Below are 19,625 nucleotides of genomic sequence, written 5' to 3' on the forward strand. Positions count from 1 at the left end.
GCCTCAACCTCCAGAATAGCTGGAACTACAGGCTCCCGCCACCACACCCAGCTAATTTTTGTATTTTTACTCGAGATGGGTTTTCATCATGTTGGCCAGGATGGTCTCCATCTCTTGACCTCATGATCCACCCACCTCGGCCTCCCACAGTGCTGGGATTACAGGCATGAGCCACTGTACCCAGCCCCATCAAGCATTTTTATACCTGTGTAAGCCAGTTGTATTCTTTTTTCTGGTATTTTTCCAGAGTTCGTGGATTTTTTACATTTGAGTCTTTAATCTGTAGTGTATTTTTGCGAGTGATCTGTAAAGTATTTGTTGTTAAACACACACATACACAGAAAAACTTGAAGAGTTAATGTTTATATGTAACACCCTAAAAGCATAATGACATCTCAGGCCATTGTTCATGTTCTTTCTTCTGCCTAGAGCTATTTTCAATCCAACGGTTCCCTTATGACTGGCGTTTACCTGCCCAATTCATATTTCCAGAATTCAGCTCTGTCATGCAATAGATGTTCAAGCTGAGATTTTTGTCTCCTCAAACTTAGATTTCTTTAGATAACTTATGGGTTAGGTCCAAACGTAATCATATTTTAAATATTTCTAACTTCTACCTAAGAATTAGGAATTTTAACTCTTAATGTTGATTTTCCCTTTCAATGTTGGGAGAAAGGGTGGGTCTCTTCTTCCTCTGCTTAATCTCTGTTGTATAAAATGATGGAATTGATTTACTACATTAACTCTGTAGAGAAACTATTGCTACCCAAAGGGCTCCTAAGATGTGACTTTGCATTGTTGCTTAGCTACTGCTAGTTAAATAAACATCCTCAATGTTTTATTCTAGAGATTTTCCAGGTAGAAGAGTTGGCCCTTGAAATTCTTGTACTTCAATCTGTCTAGCGTTTTTTCTTTTCTTGGTTTTTAAAAGAGTAATTACAAAGCAGTATAATGAAAAGAAAATAATAATGGCTGTTGTGAATTCTTAAATTGCGTAATATAAAATGACAGTACTGTTTTTAAATTTTAGAGAACTATTTGAGGATTTACATCAGTAGCTGTTGGGAATTGTGGCAATTAAGTTTAACTGGAGCCAGAATTTTTTACTGTGGCAGTAGGCAATAATGGAAGGAGTGGAATGTGGGCTGTGAAGTCAAACCTACCTAAGTTTAAATCCTAATGATGCCACTTAAGCTGTAGAAGCCTTGAGCAAGTAGCAGACTCTTCCAGTGTTGCTCATCTCTAAAATCAGAATAATTCCCTTATGGAAGAGTTGTTTCTAAGTAAGATGGACCAGACACAGTGGCTCACACCTGTACTCCCAGCACTTTAGGAGGCTGAATTGCGTGGATCACTTGAGGTCGGGAGCTCGAGACCAGTCTGGCTAACATGGTGAAATCCCGTCTCTACTGAAAATACAAAAATTAGCCAGGCATGATCCCATGCACCTGTAGTCTCAGCTACTCGGGAGGCTGAGGCACACGAATCATTTGAACCCAGAAAGCAGAGGTTGGCCAAGATCACGCCACTGCACTCTGGCCTGGGCCAAAGAGTGAGACTGTCTCAAAACAAAACAAACAAACAGACAAATAAATAAAATAATGTATATAAGGCATTTAGTACAATGTTTACCACTTATTAGGCCTGCAAAAAGTTCATCGTATTTCATTGTTACTGCTGCCTGTTTTCTCTGCTTTATCTCACATTGGAAATGGTACTTTGGGAGGCTGAGGCAAGTGGATCACCTGAGGTCAGGAGTTCGAGACCAGCCTAGCCAACATGGCGAAACCTGGTCTTTACTAAAATACAAAAATTAGCCAGGCATGGTGGCAGACACCTGTAATCCCAGCTACTCAGGAGGCTGAGGCAGGTGAATCGTTTGAACCTGGGAGGCAGAGGTTGCAGTGAGCTGAGATCACACTACACACTCCAGCCTGGGCAACAGAGCAAAAAAAAAACCAAAAAAAAAAGGTACTTTTGAATATCTGTCTCCATGCTTAGCAAGTGTTCTAGACTAAGATTTGATTTCTACTCCTGCTCTGTCACTACCTGAAACAAATTGTTTAGCCTCTCTACATGGATGACATTATTCAAACCTGAGGCATTAGAGAGGTTACCCGCAAGTTCCTTTTCTGCTCTGAAGTGTTATGGTTCATTTTCTTGATCCTTCTCTTAATGCCAGAAATAAAATTTGTCAGGAATTTCTTAGAGCTGGATAGTTAGGAAATGCTTTTCTCCTGTAAATGACGTAAAAAAGAATATCAGTATGAATAAGATCCTCCTCTGAATAAATGCTGTAGTATATTATTCAAATACAAATTACTGAGAAAGTGAAACATTTTCTTTAGCAATCATCTTGTTATTTTGTCAAATTTATAATTTCTCAAAAATTGTAAATTTTTAACCACTTTATTGTTAAATTTCAAAACTTAGGTAGCCTGTATATGGAAGAGATGGAAGCATAAAAATATGTATGTGTATGCTTATCTAAGTAAAGAGCAAGACTTCTCTTTTTTCTTATTTATTTATTTCTATATTTATTTTAGAGATAGGGTCTCAATATATTGTCCAGGCTGGTATCAATCTCCTGGGCTCAAGCAGTCCTACCTCGGCCTCCCAAAGTGCTGGGATTACAGGTGTGAGCCACTGTACCCAGCCCTGCGCTTTTTTATTCTCATGGAAGTTACTTCATGTCCTTGGTTATTATATCATGCCATTCATTCAAGCAAATATTTGCTTATTGTCTGCTACTGTGTACTAAATACAAGATCCAGAACTTGCTGTGTCCTCCCTGTGTTAAGTCAGTATGCATCATCCTTCCAGCACATTGATGTGTACCATAACAAGGTGTACAGAGCATTGCTAACCTCAAAAGCTCACTTGAGCTTTGGTGTCCAGGAATTTTCTTGGGGTTTCATTCTGTAGACATGATTGATGAGTCATAAGCAACAAGACTGAGCTCAGTCTGCAGCACCCCTCCAACTGGAGGTGATGGTGATATCAAAAAAGGCACCTCGGAACCCTTTGTCCTGAGTCCTCTTGTTAAACTATCCAAAGGCCCACTGTGAGTTACCTGTTTAACGTAAACTACCAGGACCCATGATGAATAGCAGAGACTTGCATCACTAGGGAAATTCCAAGGATTTAGAGGCCGTATCTCAAAACGAGGATCAGAAACCAGCCAACTTCTTTGTTATACAACAGGACCGATAGTTTTGTTCGGATTTTCAGCAGAGTCCTTTACCCAGAAAAAGAATAAAGGACCTCTGCCTTAGAACACCTCAGTATGGCAGTTTTTTCTTGATAATTATGTTCTGTGTATGTATTTTAATGGAATGAACATTTTTACATGTCTGTTACTTTTAACATGTCACACTTACAACCTCTTCAACAACTCTACCCCCAATCAATTTATAATGATTATGTTTCTATTTTAAGTAGTCTTTTTCCAATTCAAAAGTGCCAACTGATCGAGCTCTCAAAGCATTTTGGTATTCAATTGATTTTATTAAAGTGCAGTGTTTTTGCTGTGTAGGAATGGTGAGCTCGTAATGTAACCAGGAGGGAGAGTTCTTAAACTTTTAACACCAAGGACATATTAAATAACAGTGAGTGAAAACTTGTCTCTTGTAACATTAATCTTAATATGATATTGTTATATTTTCAGGAAGCTACTAAAGTTCCTGGGGAAGCAAAGTAGAATTTCATAAGAACAAAATGGGTAAGCTAAAGATAATTAATTTTGTGTTTTAACTAGTAGAAACCGGTTTTTTGTTTCAAAGATCTTCAAAATCAGTGAACGCAAGTGAAATTTCAGTAGATTGAAATTAGTTGTCCATATCAACAGCTTATTTTTACTACACAGTCATGCCCTGCATAATGATGTTTCGGTCAGTGTTGAACCACATGTGTGACATGGTCTCATAAAGAATATAATAGAGCTGAAAAATTCCTGTTGCTTACGGTGACATCTTGATGATCTTGTCCTTGTGTAGGCCTAGGCTAATGTGTGATTGTGTCTTAGTTTTTAACAAAAATATTTAAAAAGTAGAACAAAAATTACAATTTTTTAAAATAGAAAAAAGCATATAGAGTAAGGATATAAAGAAAAATTGTGCTGGGTACAGTGGCTCATGCTTATAGTCCCAACTGCCTGGAAGGCTGAGACAAGAGAGTTGCTTGAGTGAGCCCAGGAGTTCAAGGCAGAAATAAGCTGTGATTGTGTGACTGCACTCCAGCCTGAGCAACAGATAAATTTACTGTAGCCTAAGTGTACAGTATTTATGAAGTCTGTAGTAGTATAGTACTGTGTTAGACCTTCACATTCACTCACCACTCACCCAGAGCAATTTCCAGTCCTGCAAACTCCATTCTTGGTGAGTGCCCTATACAGGCACACCTTTTAAACTCTTTTGTGCTATATTTCTTCTGTACCTTTTCTATGTTTCGATACACAAATACCATCATGTTAGAGTTGCTTACAGTATTCATACAGTAACATACTGTACAGGTTTGTAGCCTAGGAGTAGTAGGCTACACCATATACCCTAGGTGTAAGTACACTCTAGATTTAGTAAGTATACTCTTAGGATGTTTGTGTTACAACAAAATTGCCTAATGATGCATTTCTTGTCTTGGAAGGTATCTCCATCATTAAGCAATGCATGACTGTATATTCCTGATAGGCAGATCAGTAATAATATCGTGGTAACTCCAATTTGTGATTTTTAGTGAGTAATTTTACCTTAAGAAACTTGAAACTTTCACGACAAACATGAAATGGTTTCTGTTGCAAAAAATATTAGAAGCATAAATTGAAATAATAACCATTATTACTTTCTTTTTAGAGGTTGGCAAAAACTGCTAAAAATCTATATGCTTGAATAGTCTATAATTTAGAAACTACTTACATCTTTATGGATCCTCCAGCTTTTTATGAAAAATTAGACAAAAAAGGATACTAACATAGCTTTCACCAGATTGTTAATGTTTTGCCACATTTGCTTTCATATGTGTGTATGTGTGTGTGTTCATACTGTAGAGTTGGCAAAACTCCATCTCAGTCCTCTTAGGGTCCTGGCTGTGTCTGAGAATTAAATCGACGTAACATAGATGAACATTTATTGCATAATATAAGATGACATAACATAGATGAATATTTATTACACGTTTTACATGGAACAGAAGCCCTTTTTAAAAAAACAAAGACCAAAGCCAGGCATGGTGGTGCATGCCTGTTTCCCAGCTACTTTGGAGGCTGAGGCAAAAGGATCTCTTGAACCCAGGAGTTCCAGGTTACTGTGAGCTATGATTGCACCACGGCGCTCCAGCCTGGGTAACAGAGCAAGGCCCTGTCTCTTAAAAAAAATAAACCATAAATAAATAACTAGTCCGGGTGCAGCGGCTCATCCCTGTAATCCCAGCACTTTGGGAGGCCAAAGCAGGTGGATCACTTGAGGTCAGGAGTTCGAGACATCCTGGCCAACATGGTCTACTACTAAATACAAAATTTAGCCGAGCATGGTGATGGGTGCCTGTAATCCCAGCTGCTGGGGAGGCTGAGGCAGGAGAACCTCTTGAACCTGGGAGGTGGAAGGAAGTTGCAGTGAGCCAAGATTGTGCCACTGTACTCCACGACAAGAGTGAGACTCCGTCTCAAAAAATAAAAAATAAATAAATAGGCGGTCAGGTGGGTGGATGGATGGATGGATGAATATAGATGGATAGATAAAAACATTTTTAAATTATCATACTGCATTAACTTGTCTCTTTAGTCTCTAAAATACTTTTCTTCTTCAAAGACTATTCCTCAATTTAAATTTGTCTGGTTGTGATTTGATTCAAATATTTTTGGCAGTGGTAGCACATGAGTGATTTTGAGATTTATATTAATTTTGATTTTAGAGATTTCTGAATTAATTGTTTAACAAATGGATATCTGTGGCCGAACAGTACTTCAGCTTCATGCTTCTGCTTCTTTCTAGGGCTTCCTAAGTTTTTAAAATAAACCTTAAGCTATTTTATTTCACATGTTAATAATTAGAAAAGTTAAAATGCTGTTACAGTACAAAATTATAAAAATTAAGGAGATTTTTACTCACGTATGTAACTTTTACGCTCTTTGTATGTGGCTACTGTGACTGAAGCCAGTACAGCAGCAATGGCGGTAGCAGAGTAACATCTGTGTACTCTGTCTCCTCATGTCAGCTTTGGGTTTTTTTTAAAGACCAATATTTTGTCCGTATTAATTACTTTTAATCTTGCATGAATTTAAACTGAGTATTGTTTAAATGTGTACTTTGATCATTATTTTTAACCATCAAGTGTGAAATGCTGAGTAAAAGAAGTCTTAACTTTTAGAATTTGGGGCTTGTCAAAGGAAGTTGAGCTCACATGGCATATAAACACTGATTTATAAATCTGCTATACATCTTATTTTTAAAAATGAATATTTCAGGTGATAGAATTAAAGTCATACTATTTAAATATTTCGTCTTAGTCTTCAAATTTGAATGGGCTACTTTGGTTACAAAGCAGCTGTTAATACCTCCTTGAAAAATACTAGTAAATTTTCACTGAAGTAGCATTCTTAAATCTACAGTTTGTTCTGATATTGGAAGATTTTTTTTTTTTTTTGAGACGGAGTCTCACTCTGTCACCCAGGCTGGAGTGGAGTGGCCGGATCTCAGCTCACTGCAAGCTCTGCCTCCCGGGTTTATGCCATTCTCCTGCCTCAGCCTCCCGAGTAGCTGGGACTACAGGCGCCCGCCACCTCGCCCGGCTAGTTTTTTTTTGTATTTTTAGTAGAGATGGGGTTTCACCGTGTTAGCCAGGATGGTCTCGATCTCCTGACCTCGTGATCCGCCCGTCTCGGCCTCCCAAAGTGCTGGGATTACAGGCTTGAGCCACCGCGCCCGGCCGGAAGATGTTTATAGAGAAGTATAAAACAAGGAGTTAAAAACTGTTAAAGTCTTGGTGACTATTATAATACCTTTCAGAAATGTTTCTGGTCTGAGTTCTTCAAATATTAACCTTGTTAATAAACCTTTTATTTATTTATTTGAGGCAGAGTTTTGCTCTGTCACCCAGGCTGGATTTTTGTATTTTTAGTAGAGACAGGGTTTTACCATGTTGACCAGGCTGGTCTTGAACTCCCAACCTCAGGTGATCCGCCTGCCAAAGTGCTGGGATTACAGGCGTGAACCACTGCGCCTGGCCAAACCTGTTTATTTTTAATACATTGTGTGATTCAAAAATTGTTTTACTACTTAATTTACTTTAGATGGAGAGGAGAAAACCTATGGTGGCTGTGAAGGCCCTGATGCCATGTATGTCAAATTGATATCATCTGATGGCCATGAATTTATTGTAAAAAGAGAACATGCATTAACATCAGGCACGATAAAAGCCATGTTGAGTGGCCCAGGTAAGCACAGTTCTGTCTTTTTCTTCATATGTTCACTTTTAATGTTTGATGGATGTTTGTAAGTTGAATTAAATGATTCAGCATTTAAAGAGAGTAAGTCTTCTAACATTGTTGTATGATTATGTTTTTGTTTTTTTCTTTGTTTGTTTGAGAGAGACAGAGTTTCGTTCTGTTGCCCAGGCTGGAGTGCGATGGTGTGATCTCAGCTCACTGCAACCTCCCCTCCTGGGTTCAGGTGATTCTCCTGCCTCAGACTCCCGAGTAGCTGGAATTACAGGTGTGTGCCACCATCCCTGGCTAACTATTGTGTTTTTAGTAGAGATGGGGTTTCACCATGTTGGCCAGGCTGGTCTTGAACTCCTTACCTCAGGTGATCCGCCCATCTCTGCCTCCCAAAGTGCAGGGATTACAGGCATGAGCCACCGTGCCTGGCCTTTGGCTTGATCATGTTGCAATGGGAAAAAATTGATTTCTGCCATTTTCTGTTTTCAGTTATTTATCCTATACGTTTCAACAAGACTGAATGGATTTCCCTACATTAGTTTCCATAGTCAGCCTTTTTTTTTTTTTTTTTTGGAGATGGAGTCTCACTCTGTTGCCCAGGCTGGAGTGCAGTGGTGACATCTCGGCTCACTGCAACCTGCAGCCTCCGCCTCCCAGGTTCAAGTCATTCTTCCTCAGCCTCCCGAGTAACTGGAATTACAGGCGCCTGCCACCACGCCTGGCTAATTTTTTGTATTATTAGTAGAGGCAGGGTTTCACTATATTGGTCAGGCTGGTCTTGATCTTCCGACCTCAGGTGATGCGCCCACCTCAGCCTCCCAAAGTGCAGGGATTATAGGCATGAGCCACTGCACCCGGCCCATTGTCAGCCTTTTAACCACAGACTGGTGATTTGTGTTCCTAGCTAGATAAAAAGTTTATCTTTACAAGTTGCCACCTTCCAAATCTCTATTCTTTTTTTTTCATTTTGAGACGGTGTCTTGCTCTGCTGCCCAGGCTGGAGTGCAGTGGAGGCATCTCAGCTCACTGCAACCTCCGCCTTCCGGGTTCAAGCAATTCTCATGCCTCAAGCCTCCCAAGTAGCTGGAACTACAGGTGCCCACCACGACGCCTGGCTAATTTTTTGTATTTTTAGTAGAGACGGGGCTTCACTGTGTTAGCCGGGATGGTCTCATCTGACCTCGTGATCCACCTGACTCAGCCTCCCAAAGTGCTGGGATTACAGGCGTGAGCCACCTCACCCAGCCCAGATCTCTATTCTTAACATTTTTTTCTTGAAGTAAAATTCACATAATGTAAAAGCAGCTGTTTTAAAGTGTACAATTTAGTGGCATTTACTACATTCACAATATTTTGCAGCCATCATCTCTATCTAGTTCCAAAACATTTTATTACTCCAAAAGCAAGCCCCATACTCATTAGCTGTCACTATCCCTTCCCATTCTCTACCCTCAGTGTCTGACTACCACCAGTCTGCTTTCTAATTTACCTATTCTGGACATTTTGTATAAATTGAATCATACAGTATATGGCCTTTTGTATCTGGCTTTTGTTATTTTTCATGTTTCCAAGGTTCATTTATGTGGTGCATTTACAGTACTTCTTTCTTTTTTATGACTGAATAATATTCCATTCAGCCAGATGTGAATATACCACAACTTGTTTATTCATCAGTTGATAAATATTTGGGTTGTTGACACATTTTGGCTACCATGTATAGTTCTGTGAACATTTGTGCACAAATAATTGAATACCTGCTTTCAGTTCTTTTGGATGTCTTCTTAGGAGTGTAGTTGCTTGATGATATGACAATTCTGTTTAACTTTTGGAGGAGCCACAAAACTCTTTCCATAGTGACTGAATTGTTTTACATTTCTATCAACAGTGTGCAAGGGTTCCAGTTTGTATACATCTTGGCCAATATTTGTTATTGTCTTTTTTTTTTTTTTTTTTTTTTTTTTTTTGAGACGGAGTTTTGCTCTCATCCAGGCTGGAGTACAGTGGTCAGATCTTGGCTCACTGCAACCTCCACTTCCCAGGTTCAAGCAATTCTCCTGCTTCAACCTCCCGAGTAGCTGGGATTACAGGCATGCACCACCATGCCCGGCTAATTTTGTATTTTTAGTAGAGATGGGGTTTCTCCGTGTTAGTCAGGCTGGTCTCGAATTCCCAACCTCAGGTGATCCACCTGCCTCTCAGGTGATCCGCCCACCTTGGCCTCCCAAAGTGCTGGGATTACAGGCGTGAAGCTGCTATCTTAATGGGTATGAAGTGGTTATCTGGCGGGTTTTTGTTTGTTTAGTGGTGGTGGTGGTTTTTTGAGATAGTCTCACTCTTACCCAGGCTGGAGTGCAGTGGCACAATCTCCACTCACTGCAGCTTCCACCTCCCAGGTTCAAACGATTCTCATACCTCAGCCTCCAGATTACCTGGGGTTATAGGTGCACGCCACCACGCCCAGCTAACTTTTTGTATATTTGGTAGAGATGGGATCTCACTGTGTTGGCCAGGCTGGTCTTGAAAACTCCTGGCTTCAAGTGATCAGCCCTCCTCGGCCTCTGAAAGTGCTGGGATTACTGCCACCACACCCAGCCTATCTGGTGATTTTGATTTGCATTTCCTTAATCACTAATGATGTTGAACATTATTTAATACACTTCCTAGACATTTTTGTATCTCCTTTGGAGAAATGTCTATTCAAGTATTTTGCCTATTTTTGAATTGGGTGGTTTGTATTTTTGTTGTTGAATTGTGAGAGTTCTTTATTAATTCTCAGTAGTAGACCCTTATCAGATACATGATTTGCTAATATTTTCTCTCATTCCATAGATTTTTTTTTTTTTTTTTTTTTTGGAGATCGAGTATTGCTCTGTCACCCAGGCTGGAGTGCAGTGGCTCAACCCCTTGGCTCACTACAAGCTCCGCCTCCTGAGTTCATGCCATTCTCCTGCCTCAGCCTCCTGAGTAGCTGGGACCACAGGCACCCGCCACCATGCCTAGCTAATTTTTTTGTATTTTTGGTAGAAACGGGGTTTCACTGTGTTAGCCAGGATGGTCTCAATCTTCTGACCTCGTGATCCGCCCATCTCGGCCTCCCAAAGTGCTGAGATTACAGGCGTGAGCCACCGTGCCTTTTATGGTGTCATTTGAAGCACATTTTTATTTTTATTTTTTTAATTAATTAGTATCTTTATTTATTTTGAGACAGAGTCTCGCTCTGTTGCCCAGGCTGGAGTGCAGTGGCACAGTCTCGACTTACTGCACCCTCTACCTCCTGGTTCAACCAGTTCTCCTGTCTCAGCCTCCTGAGTAGCTGGGATTACATGTGCCCACCACCACACCTGGCTTATTTTTGTATTTTTAGTGGAGACGGAGTTTCACCATGTTGGCCAGACTGGTCTTGAAATCCCAGCCTCAAGTGATCCACTCGCCTTGGCCTTCCAAAGCTTTAATTTTGAAGTGTAACTTATTTTTCCTTTGGTTTTTCTGTCATATATAAGAATCTGTTGTCAAATCTAACCCTGTGTTTCCCCCTGTGTTTTCTTATAGGCATTTTATGGGTTTGGCTCTTTAATTTAGGTCTTTGGTCTTAAGTTAATTTTTGTTTATCCTGTGAGGTAAGAGATCAGCTTCATTCTTTTGCATGTGGCTCTTCCACTACCATTTATTGAAGAGACCGTTTCCTCGTGGCATCCTTGTTAAAATTCAGTTGACGGTAGATATTTGTATTTCTGGGCTCTCACTTATATTCCATTGATCTATATGTCTGTCCTTATGCCAGTACCACGCTGTTTTGATTACTGTAGCTTTGTAGTAAGTTTCAAAATCAGAAAGTATGAGGCTTCCAACTTTGTATTTCTGTTTCAAGATTGTTTGCGCTATTTGGGATCCCTTGCAATTCTTTCTGGTTTTGTCTGTTGTTTTTTGTTGTTGTTGTTGTGGGGTTTTTTGTTTGTTTTTGAGATAGGGTCTTGCTGTGTTGCCCAGGCTGGAGTATAGTGGCACAAGCCCTCCTAGGCTCAAGCAGTCCTCCCACCTCAACCGCCTGAGTAACTGGAACCACAGGCATGCACCTTTTTAAAAATTTTATTTTCTGTCGTGATGTCGCCCAGGTTGATCTTGAACTCCTGGGCCCAAGCAGTCTTCCCGACTTGGCCTCCTAAAGTGCTGGGGTTACAGTTGTGAGCCACCATGTGTGGCCACAATTCTTTTTCTGTTTTTACTATGGAGATCTTAAAACCTACACAGAAGTAAAGAGAACTGTATAATACAGCTCTATGGGCCCATCATCCAGCTTCAATAGTTATTAACATTTTGTCAGTCTTTCACTCTGTCTCCCAGATTGGAGTGCAGTGGTGCAATCTCTGCTCACTGCAACCTCTGCCTTCTGGGTTCAAGCGATTCTCCTCCCTCAGCCTCCCCAGTAGCTGGTATTACAGGCATGCCACTACCACACCCAGCTAATTTTAGTATTTTTAGTAGAGATGGGTTCAGGCTGTTCTTGAACTCCTGACATTTAGTAGAGATGTTGGTCAGGGTGTTCTTGAACTCCTGACCTGAAGCAATCCACCTGCCTCAGTCTCCCAAAGTGTTGGGATTACAGGCATGAGCCTCTGTGCCCAGCCCATTTTGCCAATCTTAAGTTGTTTCATTATCCCTACTTTTTTGGAGTATTTCAAGCACATGCCTGATGTTGTGCCATTTCACTTGAAAAATCTGCAATAGTTCCCCTGCACATTTTCTTTTTTTTCCAGGCCATCAGTTAATTTTACAGAGAAGCAAGGTCATTTGTATGCTGTCAATATTTCATATTGAATTATAGTTGAGTTTTATTCTGTAAACTCATAGTTAAAATTCCAGAGACTTGACTATTCATTTTTGTAGGCAAAGGATACTTTGTAGGTAGCACTCTTGTATTCCTGTTATATCATGTCTTTTAGCAGTGTCAAGCTTGATCAGTGGGTCCCAGGTTGTCAGGCTGATTCATCCATTAAAAATTCCCCACTCTGAATTAGCATTCATGTGATTATTGTTAAGATTTACTTTGAGATTACAAAACAGTGAGTTTCCAATTCTGTAAAATTTTTTTGCATTTATTAGCTAAAATTGTCCCATAAGATACTATTTGGTTACATTGAAATATGGTCTATATTGGAAAGATGATAAAGACTTGATTTTTTTCCTTTTAAATATAATTTTTCAGAGTAATGAATTGGTTCTTCAGCATCATCCAGTAGTAAAGAGTGTTTTGTTCTTGAGTGCATGTCATCATGAATTCATGACTTTATGTTTCATGTTTTTCAGTCTGTTGCAGTCATTCTTACTGATGCTCAGATTGTTCCATTTGCTTCATTTTTATGTCAGAAAGAGCCACATTGTGTTAACTCCTATGTCCTTTTGACATGGATCCATTAGTCTTGAATAGTTATACTGCTTTCTGTAATAAGATTTCTTAGGCGTGTCATGTACATTGTTCCCCAATCCTGAAAACAGCTGTTTGTCCAAAAATCCCTGTTTTGTTTTAGTAGAAAATGGTATTTAGGGGCCCCAATCTGGGTGCTAAAGACACTCATTGCTCCTTGGTTGAATTGCACCCTTCACTCCTCATACACACACACAACATGGCTCTGATGAATATGATGAATTGCTTTTGGGCTTTTCCACAAGACAATGCAAGGAAGTACTTTAGGGAAAAAAAAAATCACAAATGCCAACAGAATTTTAATTAAAAATTAATTTTATAACAGCAGGCTAGAAGCAAAGAGCTTTTGCTTTTTATAAATTTGATCTTTAATTTAAACAGGAGATTTTTAGTTTGGAAAGATCAGGAAAACATTCAGCCTCAAACTACTGTTTGCATGAAAAGGAATGAAGTACTGATAACATGCTACAGTGTGTATGCACCTCCACAGCATGCTAAGTAAAAGAACTCAGACACAAAACGTCACACATTTGTATGATTCCGTTTATATGAAATATCCAGAATAGGTAAATCCATAGAGACAGAAAGCAGATTGGTGTTTGCCAGAGGCTGGGGGTGGAGTGAGGAAGATGAGGAATAACTGCTTAATGGATTTACTGGGTTTTAATTTGGGGTGATGAAAATGTTTTGGAACTAAAGGGATAGTTGCACAACATTGTAAATATACTAAATACCACTGAATTGTACACTTTAAAATGGTTAATTTTATGTTATATAAATCTCACCTTTTAGAAAAATCACTGTTTGTCTGATATCAACAGCTTAATAAGTGCCTATTGGTAATATTTCAGATATGTATTCAAGAAAGGAAGTTCTAGTTATTGGCAAACCAAAATTTACCTTATTGTTGTGAATTATTTGCTGAGTCCTGCTGTACTGCTTTCTTCCTACTACAGTATACCCCCAACCAACAGATATATAAACGGCATTTTATATCTATTTTAGTATTTTAAAATACTGTATTCTCAAATACGGTATTCTCAAAGTATATTTGTAGATGTGAAATGCCTTTTATATTCAGTACACAGTGCTAGTACTAGACTGCTAAGAAAATATTTTATCCCTATATGTAAAGGCTAAATGATACAACCTTTGTGTAGCTACAGAAATTTTGAGGAATGACTGAAAAACTGTTTATGAAATGCTGTTAAAAGAAAATGTCTTGTGAAGAGATCTCATTAACATGATCATATTTTTAAAAAACTGAAGGAGGAAACAATGGAATTCCTTTCCTGAAATGTTTCTTTTGCTTGCTTGCTTCCTTGCTTGCTTGTTTGTTTGTGGCAGGGTCTCTGTCTGTTGCCCACGCTGGAGTACAGTGGCGTCATCATGGCACTCTGCAGCCTCGAACTCCGGGGCTCAAGCAGTCCTCCTACCTGAGCCTCCCTAGTAGCTGAGACTACATGTGGGTCTCCCAAAGTGCTGTGATTACAGGCGTGAGCCACCATGCTCAGCCCATTTCTTTTAAGTAGAATTTTTCTTATTTTAGGTAAATAGTTAAATAGTTTAAATAGTTTTTTTGCTTGTTTGTTTTGTTTTATATTTTAAGACGGAGTCTTGCTCTGTCACCCAGTCTAGAGTGCAGTGGTATGATCTCAGCTCACTGCAACTTCTGCCTCCTGGATTCAAGTGATTTTATATATTCACTAATTCTCAGAAAAGCCAAATCAAAAAATCTGTTATGTGCCCTGGCTTTATTTTTAAATGGCAATTCAGTACAACACAGGGATCCTGATGATCCATAAAGACTTGATTGCCTGGATTGATCTTTTTTAAAAAAGCTTTACTTTTTCATCCTGCTCACCCTTCAGTAATCATATCACCAGGATTCTTAGGAAAAGCTACTTAAGTTTCCAACCCACAGGGAGAGAATTAGAATTTTAAAATTCAGTCTTGATGAATCTCAAGTACTATCTTTTTTTGAGACGGAGTTTTGTTCTTGTTGCCCAGGCTGGAGTGCAATGGCGCAATCTTGGCTCACTACAACCTCTGCCTCCTGAGTTCCAGAAATTCTGCCTCAGCCTTCCGAGTACCTGGGATTACTGGCACTCGCCACCACGCCCAGCTAATTTTGTATTTTTAGTAGACATGGGGTTTCACCATGTTGGCCAGGCTGGTCTCGAACTCCTAACCTCAAGTGATCACCCACCTCGGCCTCCCAAAGTGCTAGGATTACAGGTGTGAGCCACCCCGCCCGGCCCCCAAGTACTATTTTAGTGAAGGTTTTTTCATGTTGTTGGCCGGATGCAAGTGGCCAAGCCTGTAATCTTAGCACTTTGGGATTCTGAGGCAGGGGAATCACTTGAGTCCAGTAGTTCAAGACCAGCCTGGGCAACATGGCAAAACCCTGTCTCTACAAAAAATACAAAAATTAGCCAGGCATGGTGGCGCTCACCTGTGGTCCCAGCTACTCGAGGAGGCTGAGGTGGGAGGATCACTTGAGCCCAAAAGGCAGGGGTTGTAGTGAGCCACAACCATGCCACTGCACTCCAGCCTGGGCAACAGATCAAGACCCTGTGTCAAAAAAAAAAATTATTATGTCATTAATACTAAAAAAATCAGAATTCCTTAATTTATTTGGTGTTAATTGAGGTTATTTTAATGATGATTAGTTTGCTAGGGCTGCCATAACAAAGTACCACAACTGGATGGCTTGAACAACAGAACTTTGTTTTCTAACAATTCTGGAGTGTAGAGGTTAAAAAGTAAGGTGTTGGTAGAGTTGGTCTCTTCTGAGGCTCTCTTCTTGTCTTGTACGTGGCCATCTTCTCCGTGTCTTCACACAGTTTTCCCTCTGTGCCCATCTCTTTCCGGATCTCTTCTTATGAGAACACCAATCATGGCCGGGCTCAGTGGCACATTCCTGTAATCCCAGCACTTTGGGAGGCTGAGGTGGGCGGATTACGAGGTCAGGAGTTTGAGACTAGCCTGACCAACATAGTGAAACCCTGTCTCTACTAAAAATACAAAAATTAGCCGGGCGTGATGGCGTGCACCTGTAATCCCAGCTGCTCAGGAGACTGAGGCAGGAGAATCACTTGAACCTGGGAGGTGGAGGTTGCAGTGAGCCGAGATCATGCCATTGCACTTCAGCCTGGGTGACAAGAGCACGACTCCATCTCGAAAAAAAAAAAAAAACACCAATCATGTTAGATTGCCACCCTAATGACCTCTTTTAATTACCTCTTTAAAGAACTTATCTCTAAATACAGTCACATTCTGTGGTACTAGGGGTTAAGACTTCAACATATGAATTTGGAGGACACAATTCAGCCAATAACATACATAATTCTTTTGTTTTACAGGTCAGTTTGCTGAGAACGAAACCAATGAGGTCAATTTTAGAGAGATACCTTCACATGTGCTATCAAAAGTATGCATGTATTTTACGTACAAGGTTCGCTACACTAACAGCTCCACCACCGAGATTCCCGAATTCCCAATTGCACCTGAAATTGCACTAGAACTGCTGATGGCTGCGAACTTCCTAGATTGTTAAATAAAATAAATTATAATAAACTGTTAACTCTTTTCAGTATTTAATACCTGTAGTTCAGTTAGTAACTTTTTCATATATAGCATGTTGCCTGTATGCAGTTGAACTATATAAAGTTCATTGCAAAGCAGATTATCTTCTGTTTTTTTGCATAGCAATCAAAGTTGAAATTTGTTTGCTACATCAACAAATTAAGGACATTTTCACAAACTGAGAAATAAACAAATATGCCAATTCGTAGGTGGTTTTGCCTTATCCTTTGAATGTGACTTAAAATCAGCAATGATGATACAGTAAATACTGAAATTTAGGCATAAATTAACACATTCTACAGGGAAATAATGGGGCTAAGTATTTTTATGTTTTTAGTGGTTTTTTAGAAACCTATTCTGATCTTATAGCTGCCGTTAGCATTACTAGAGTTATGCAAATAATTGCATTATAAACATGTTTATAACTTAGCCAAAACATTTTTATAACTCTCCAAGTATGAGTTGAAATTTCGTATGTTTTTTGATAAACTGCAGTATTCGTTAAGTGTGCTTTGTCCTTTTGTTTATTGCTATAATTTAAGAACTTTATTTAAAAACAATTTGGAAGGTTACTAGGTACAACTTTTGCAGAAGTAACTGAACTGTAGCCAGATGGTCAACAAGTAAACTACATGACTTAGAGTTCTTGTGCATTATACATTTCGGATAATTCAAAGTACTGTATTTGCATTGACTATAAAGCGTCTTTTGCAATTTTTATTCTTCCTTCATAGTCCCTTGTTGTGATTACACTTCCAGTTGTTTAAATGTGTTTTAAAAGACTCACTATTAACTTTATTCAGATCTTAAAAGCTACACATTTCTGAACTATTCCAGTCTTTCTCCATCCAATTAGAATGTTATGGAATAACATGTGAAGAGATATAGTGAAAATCTTATAATGCATTGAAGATATCCTACATGAATTATCTTCTATTAAAATATGTCCCAATAAATATATCCATAATCAATGGGTCTTCTACGGAAATCAAGCTCATTCAGCTTTTCTTTTAAGCAGCCAAAAACTTTTTTGAAAAAATACGACAACATCATTCCTTATGCATGGGAAAAGAAGCATGGAGATGGGTTTAGTATTGTCTTTATCTCAGAGGTGGAACAAAGTTGTCATTATAGAGTCTATAAACTTAAGTCTTCAGCTTATTTGAAACTGACTTAATATTGCCTGAGCTCAGTGACTTATACCTATAATCCCAGCACTTTCGGAGGACAAGGCGGGTGGATCACTTGAGGCCAGCCTGGCCAACATGGCAAAACGCTGTCTACTAAAAATGCAAAAATTAGCCAGGCCATGGTGGCACATGCCTGTAATCCCAGCTACTTGTGAGGCTGAGACATGAGAATCGCTTGAACCTGGGAGGTGGAGGTGACACTGAGCCAAGATCGCACCACTGCACTCCATCCTGGGTGAGAGAACAAGACTGTCTCAAAAAAAAAAAAAAAAGACTGGCTTGGTATGGACCGGCTTTTCTGGAAACTGCAAAAACCATACACAAAAGGAATTTTTCCTCTTGTACTTAAATGTTATACATTCCAGCTTATTGAAAGGAGTTAAATATAAATTACATATTTTTAGTAACTTTTTTTTAAGCTACTCCTTGCAGAGCAGGGCTAACTTCTAGGCAGCGCGCCCAGAGCCGCCTTAGCAACTTCTTAAGCTATACTGTTACATATTTTAGTATAGAAGATTATTTATCAAGTACAAGAATTATATTCTGCCACTTGGTGACAAATAATGCCAAGTATAAACCTGAATGATGATTTCAAAAGTCAAAGTCAGGCCGGGCGCGGTGGCTCATGCCTGTAATCCCAGCACTTGGGGAGGCTGAGGCGGGTGGATCACTTGAGGTTGAGAGTTCAAGAGCAGCCTGGCCAACATGGTGAAACTCCATCTGTACTAAAAATAGAAAAATTAGCCGGATGTGGTGGCACGCACCTGTGATCTGATGGGAGGCTGATACAGGAGATTTGCTTGAACCTGGGAGGTGGAGGTTGCAGTGAGCCAAGATGGTGCCACTGCACTCCAGCCTGGGCAACGAGAACAAAACTCCATCTCAAAAAAGAAAAAATAGCTATGACCTATTTCTAGGTCACTATTAACTTTATTACTTTATTAACTCACTGTTTATTAACTCACTGTTAACTCACTAGCTGTTTTTAGGTCATAGCTAGAAATAAAGTGTAACTTTGACCAGTTTTTATAGGTTATTTTATGTGTTGGAATCAGAATAACCTTAAGACGTTAAAACTGAATCAAAGACTAGGTAAGCCTGTATATCTTGAAGCACATGGTGCTTGCACGTTAATAAAGGCTGAGTTGACTGAAAGGTATGATGAACACTTGGTGTTTGATTTTTTTTTAGCCTTAATTTTCTTTTGCCTTAATTTTCTGTTTTTTCTATTTTTATTTATTTTAGCCTTATTTTTTTTTTCTTTTAGCCTTAATTTTCTGAGGATTTGTTAAACTGCCTCAGGACATTTCTGCCATATGATTGAATATGGGAAATTTTTACTTGGTTAAATTTAAGATATAACACTGAAATCTTAACAGTTTTCTGACACTTGTTGATTAGTTTACTTTTCAAATTATGTGCAGATTCTGCATTTTTTTCCCACATAAAAAACACAAAATCCTATTATTCAGTTATTTCATTTTTACACTAGGTTATGCTTTTTAAATTGCTTATCTTTCATGCAGTTATTATCAAGATAGTCCTCCTTTTTTTTTTTTTTTTTTTTGTTTTGTTTTTTAGAGAGTCTCACTCTGTTGCCCACACTGGAGTGCAGTGGTATGATCACCACTCAGTGCAACCTTGGCCTCCTGGGCTCAAGAGATCCTCCCAGCCTCCCAAGTAGCTAGAACTACAGGCAAGCACTACCACGCCTGGCTGATTTTTTTTCTTTTTAATCTTTTGTAGATACAGAGTCTCACTTTGTTGCCCAGGTTCATCTCAAACTCTTGGGTTCAAGCAGTTCTCCCGTCTCAGCCTCCCGAAGTGCTGGGATTACAGGTGTGAGCCACCATACCCAGCCAATCTCTGCTTAAAAGTAGGGAGATACTTGTTGATACTGTGAAAAAGGATTTATCTTAGGTGGTACATTCAGCTCATGCTAACAAAGAAATACATTTAGAGACATCTTACTATGCATGGAGCTGTCATCTTAGTG

At 39.3% G+C, this 19,625-nt stretch overlaps 1 protein-coding gene across 9 annotated transcripts in view; it reads left to right on the forward strand.

The window, feature by feature from the left end:
- TCEB1 (transcription elongation factor B (SIII), polypeptide 1 (15kDa, elongin C)) overlaps positions 1-17,154 on the forward strand; it is a 27,596-nt gene extending 10,442 nt beyond the window's left edge. For 8 of the 9 annotated variants that reach the window (XM_011937186.1, XM_011937185.1, XM_011937188.1 and 5 more), the window contains 3 exons: positions 3,668-3,721; positions 7,283-7,426; positions 16,217-17,154. In XM_011937186.1, the coding sequence (XP_011792576.1) occupies positions 3,718-3,721; positions 7,283-7,426; positions 16,217-16,410 (342 nt within the window). In that variant the 5' untranslated portion in view covers positions 3,668-3,717 and the 3' untranslated portion in view covers positions 16,411-17,154. The remainder of the gene's footprint in view (positions 1-3,667; positions 3,722-7,282; positions 7,427-16,216) is intronic. The other variant, XM_011937194.1, reaches the window with a different exon arrangement.
- The last annotated feature ends 2,471 nt before the right edge of the window (positions 17,155-19,625 follow it).

The sequence above is a fragment of the Colobus angolensis genome, unplaced genomic scaffold (genome assembly GCF_000951035.1).
Source record: "Colobus angolensis palliatus isolate OR3802 unplaced genomic scaffold, Cang.pa_1.0 Scaffold16, whole genome shotgun sequence".
Taxonomy (NCBI): domain Eukaryota; kingdom Metazoa; phylum Chordata; class Mammalia; order Primates; family Cercopithecidae; genus Colobus; species Colobus angolensis.